Source organism: Mauremys mutica, chromosome 2 (assembly GCF_020497125.1).
Source record: "Mauremys mutica isolate MM-2020 ecotype Southern chromosome 2, ASM2049712v1, whole genome shotgun sequence".
NCBI classification, from domain to species: Eukaryota; Metazoa; Chordata; order Testudines; family Geoemydidae; genus Mauremys; species Mauremys mutica.
This window is the reverse complement of record NC_059073.1, coordinates 136,374,265-136,379,137: the sequence shown is the minus strand read 5'-3', so window position 1 is coordinate 136,379,137 and position 4,873 is coordinate 136,374,265. Positions and strand designations below refer to the sequence as shown.

The window sequence follows — 4,873 nt, the reverse complement described above, 5'->3', positions numbered from 1 at the left end:
CTCTTGCTCTGTCCTGTCTGTTGATTGAAACCAGAGCCTGCCTGCCAAGGGAGTGTGAGAAGAGGGCGGGGAGAGGAGGGTAGCTCATGCTGCTGGAGTTATTAGTGTTCGGCTCTGAGTGGAAACTAGAGGATCGGGACGTGGGGCTCCATCTGCACCCAGCTCACACTTCCAAGTGGGTCAGAAGAGACTTGGTGCCCTGTTCCTTGCAGGGAAGAAGAGGCACCCAGAGATAATTTGCAGGATGTTGCTACTGCTGGTGATGGGTCTGGCTTGGTCCTTCCATGGAGCCTCCTGCTTGCCGCATCCCACTGGACTCACATGGGCAGAAGAGGGTGCAGAAGGACAGTGTCAGTGTGTGCCACAGCTGTGCCCTAGAGCCACAACCTGCCCAGCAGGCTTGGTGCGTGACCACTGTGGCTGCTGCCTGGAGTGCGGGAATGCTGAGGGGCAGCTCTGCGACCTGGATGGCAGCGGCACCTTCTATGGGCGGTGCGGAGAGAATCTGGAGTGCCAGCTGGACATCCAGGAGCTAGGCTATGGGGGGATCCCCGAGCCACAATGTGTGTGCAGGTCCCAGGCGGCCGTGTGTGGCTCCGATCACATCACCTACCAGAACATCTGCAAGTTCCAGGAGGCCGTGCGTGAGAGAGAGGGGCGGAACCTCAGCATCACCAGCGATGGGCCCTGCCTAGCAGGTAACGGCCCACCTCCTTGTTTGCCCTCTGCTTCTTGGAGAGAGACTGGGAGGGGGAAGGTGGCCCAGGGATAGACGAGGGATCCGGCCACTTTTCCAGCATACCTGGGGTGAGGTGAAGAATGGCACAGGAGGTATCTAATCCTCCAAGCCATGGCCAGATTCCATTGGCCAGGCGTCTATCATCGGACAGCTTAGATGGCTGGGAGGGCCCTTCAGGGAAGTCTTTAGCATTCTGGGCCTCTCAGCAAGGCTGTTATTGGGCAGGTGGAGCCTCTCAATCTCTCTTTCTGCCAGCAAACCCTTTCACCTCCTTCCTTGATCAATCCACACAAGAGATCAGGGGACTTGAATGCCCTAAAGGGCTTTCAGAGCTGTCCTGCAAATCGGGTTTCCTTGTGCGCTGGGCTCCCCTGTGAGCTAGCTCCCCAACCCCCTCCCAGGTGTGCCTTAAAAGCCAGAGCCGGATTCCTTCAAGCGCTGATTTATAATGAAAGGAAGTTGGGCAGAGAGAATATTCAGGTGCATGTGTACATTAAAAATGAACACATCCATTCACCATCCCATCCACAGGCAGCTGCACTGCAGTTATGATTTAGTACTGTGCGTGTGTACCATATATATGGTCTATATGTATTCTTTGTATATATACATATTGTATTCAAGTACCATATGGATATATGTACACAGTGTCTTATGTACCATGTTATTGTATATGTGCATGTACCATAGGTATATTGTATTAGTACTATATGTATGTACCATATGTGAATGTATGTACTGTGTATATCTGTATGTACCATAAGTAGATAACATACATATGTACTGTACATAAGTATATGGGGCCAGATCCTCATCTGAGATAAGTCAATGCAGCAGTGCTGCTTTACCCCACCTGGAGATATGGCACTTTAAAATGTGGCTATGTATGTGCCACATGTGTATTTGCTCCATATGTATTTTATGTATCATATGTGGGGGTTAGAGATAGAAGGCCCAATTCTGCAACCCTTACTCACACCAGCAGTAGCCCTTATTCATGCAAGTTTTCCCACTGGCTTCCCTGGGGCAACTTCTGTGTGTAAGAGTTGCCTGTAGCACAGGGCTCCTTTGGGATGAAAGGCTCTAGAGAAATGCAAGTTAATGTAGTGATTATTATTAATGGCTAGACATGGGCCAAAAGCCATGTCACTCCCAGATTTCAGGGAAATTCCAATCTGGATCCGAATCTGAACTCTGTGGCTCAGACCCATCAGTGACATCTAAAATCAACAATGAATTCAGTGTATTTCTCACAGTCTGTTTCCTCTGATATGGTGGGCTGGGATCAGGCAGAGGGTGTGGTTCATTGCTGCACTCGTTACAATATAAGGTGACTTGTGTTATCTCCTAGCCATTTAGACTGACCAGGCAGAGTGAGTGGCTAGATAGGATAGGAGTAGCTGCTGCTTAATAAGATGCTTTGATTGTTTAAATCTCTGCCATGCTTCCTGCAGCAGCCTGTATGATTCTGGTTAAGGGAGGTTCATTTCTGTCTGGTGATGGAGGCGGATTAGGTTCTGACCTCGTGAGCTTCTAAAATCCTCGGCCTATTGTCTGGATTCTCTGCAGTTCCCCAGATCAAGCACCATCCCCAAGACCAGGTGAATATGTCGGGCCATGATGTGATCTTCATGTGTGAGGTCTTTGCCTACCCCATGGCCCTCGTGGAATGGAGGAAGGATGAACAAGAATTTGCCCTACCTGGAGATGATCCTCACATCTCCATCCAGGTGAGTGACACCGTCACAGCCCTGCCTAGGCAAAGGGTCCCCCAGCTCAGCTCCACCCAGGTGAGGGTCCTTGAGGCAGCTCCATGCAGGTGAATGACCCTGACTCAGCTCCGCTCAGGTGAATGGGCCCAACTCAGCTCGGCCCTCATGAGTGACCCTGACATGCACCTCTGTCCAGGTGCATCACACACTTATCTCCATTTCGGTGAGTCTCCTCCATGCTCAGTGAGATCTGGAGGCCCTCTGGGTGTGTGCATTTTTCTGACCGGCCCAGCTTGGCGATCGACTGTGGGACTCATTTGCCCTAACTCTCTTCCTGCTCTCAGTCCAGAGGTGGCCCTTTGAAATACGAGCTGTCCAGCTGGCTGCAGATTGAAGGGGTGAGGAAGGCGGACAGAGGCACCTACTTCTGCATTGCACACAACAAGCTGGGCAATGCCACTGCCAAAGCTACTCTTCTTGTCGTCAGTGCAGGTACCCTGTGTCCCTGCCCGCTTTGTGTGCATGCAAGGAAACAAGAGACGAAAGAAACAGTCTTGCACTCTCAGTATGAGGCCTCCTGAAGGGCCCAAGCTCTATCCTTGACCCAGAGAATCAAAGGCAGGCCTGGCTGCAATGAAATGTTGGTTGTCATGGCTTCGTATGCCAGGGCAGGTTTAGGCTGCCCTCAGTTACAACTGGGCAGCTCTGCTGACTTCAACTGAGTTGCGTCCATGTAACCATCAAGCGGGATTCAGTCTGAAGATTTGATATATTCACTGGAAAACACCATGTTACGCCAGCAGAGTTGCTGGAGAGGGGAGAGGTAGACACAAGGAGAAAGGAGGGGGGAGGGAGATGAAGGCAATCGGGCATGAAGGGAAGGGGGACAGAAAGAGGGAGATTGGGAGGGAGGGAAGGCCTTTTGCAATGAAATCCTTGGCTCTGTCCCCATTTTTAGGGGAAACTGGAGGGGAAATGATAAGATCTGAGGCTGGGCCCCTGTCCCACCCATTCGGGAGGAAGAGAGGTGGAGGGGGAGAGAGATTCAGGATTTGCCAGCCCATGTGCAGATAGTCTGCAGAGCTTCCCTGTGAGCCAGAGGCAGGGGCCAGTCTCAGGTCTGCTGCATGGCATTCAGTGGGGAAAGGCCTAGGTCAGAAACACCCTCCCAAGATGCTACACTATGGGCAGAGACAGAAACTGGAACAATTGCTACAGAGCCCACCTGGGCTTCTCTTATCCCTCTCACTGATCCTGCCTCTCCCTTTCCTTTATCCCTCTCTCCTGCCCTCTGTGTTCTGCTGCAGAAGCTGCTCCCCCTGCTCTGTTTAGCTCCCCAGTGAACCCAGGAGAAGAGGCTCCCACAGCCAGCGAGGAAGAGGAGGATTCCTCTGATTATTACTAACGTGGTGCCATCCCTGCCCCCGGCTGACTGACCCTGCTGCAGAAATCAGAATGGGCCGCGACAGGACAGGGGAAGCAGATGAGCCTGGAGGGCAGGGCTTTTCCAGCTTCCTCTGGCTGGTGCTGAGATGCCCTGGATCCTGGACATAGGCGGCAGGTTTGTATAATTTTTGGTGGGGCCCAAAATGGTGGTGCCCCCCCGCTCCCGCCCTGTAAGCCGATATAAAATGAAGCTATAACGCGTCAGTGCCACAAGATTACAAGGGTCAATTAAAAGTGGAAAGTCAGAAGCAGCACTTGCCTACTTCAATATACAGTATTATATTTTGTTGCACCTGTTGTGATGAAGTGGGAATGTTCTTAATATTTTCTCTGAATACTGTGTGGGTGCCTCAGTTTCCCCTGCAAGATGCCAACTGAAGGTGTTGGGGACAAAGAGATCAGGTGGTCTCCCTGTCCGGAAGAGACACAGAGGCCAGAGGAGGGAGTGTCAGTTTGGAGCTGGCTGGGGAAATGGGGAGAGACCCAGAACTTGGTTCTGGGCTCCCCACCCCCCCAAGATGGACCTGACAGAGGGGTTCTGTTTTCTGTACCAACAAGCTCTGTTTAAACTGTGTTCCTGTCATATAATAAACCTGTTTTACTGTCTGGCTGAGAGTCACATCTGACTGCAGAGTTGGGGTGCAGGGACCTCTGGTTGCCCCAGGACCAGCCTGGGCAGACTCGCTGTGGAAAGTGCATGATGTGGAAGGGCATGCTGAATGCTCTGAGGTCAGACCCAGGAAGGTGTAAGCTTCTTGCCCTGGAGACAGTCTGCTCCGAGAGAGGAGGCTCCCCCAGAGTCCTGACTGGCTTTGTATGGATTTGTTCCAAAGCATCACAGCATCCCCTTCCACACCGTGCACTTCCCAGAAGTCCACACAGGCACTGACACTCCCTCCTCTGGCCTTTGTCTCTTTTCCAGGCATTAGGAGGCCACCCAATCTCTCTGTTCTCCAACACCTTCAGTTGGCACCTT

At 52.0% G+C, this 4,873-nt stretch overlaps 1 protein-coding gene across 1 annotated transcript; it reads left to right on the top strand.

Moving 5' to 3' along the window:
- Positions 1-3,993, top strand: LOC123365281 (kazal-type serine protease inhibitor domain-containing protein 1-like). Its single transcript, XM_045008000.1, has 4 exons — positions 1-698; positions 2,309-2,469; positions 2,796-2,943; positions 3,759-3,993. The coding sequence occupies exons 1-4, from the start codon at positions 245-247 to the stop codon at positions 3,854-3,856; spliced, it is 861 nt and encodes a 286-aa protein (XP_044863935.1). The 5' UTR covers positions 1-244; the 3' UTR covers positions 3,857-3,993.
- The last annotated feature ends 880 nt before the right edge of the window (positions 3,994-4,873 follow it).

What these genes read in the sequence shown, in the direction of transcription:
- LOC123365281 (XM_045008000.1), top strand. Translation starts at nt 245, where the DNA reads ATGTTGCTACTGCTGGTGATGGGTCTGGCTTGGTCCTTCCATGGAGCC. An exon ending in CGATGGGCCCTGCCTAGCAG is followed by an intron (nt 699 to 2,308) that starts GTAACGGCCCAC and finishes GATTCTCTGCAG; the next exon opens with TTCCCCAGATCAAGCACCAT. An exon ending in TCTTCTTGTCGTCAGTGCAG is followed by an intron (nt 2,944 to 3,758) that starts GTACCCTGTGTC and finishes GTTCTGCTGCAG; the next exon opens with AAGCTGCTCCCCCTGCTCTG.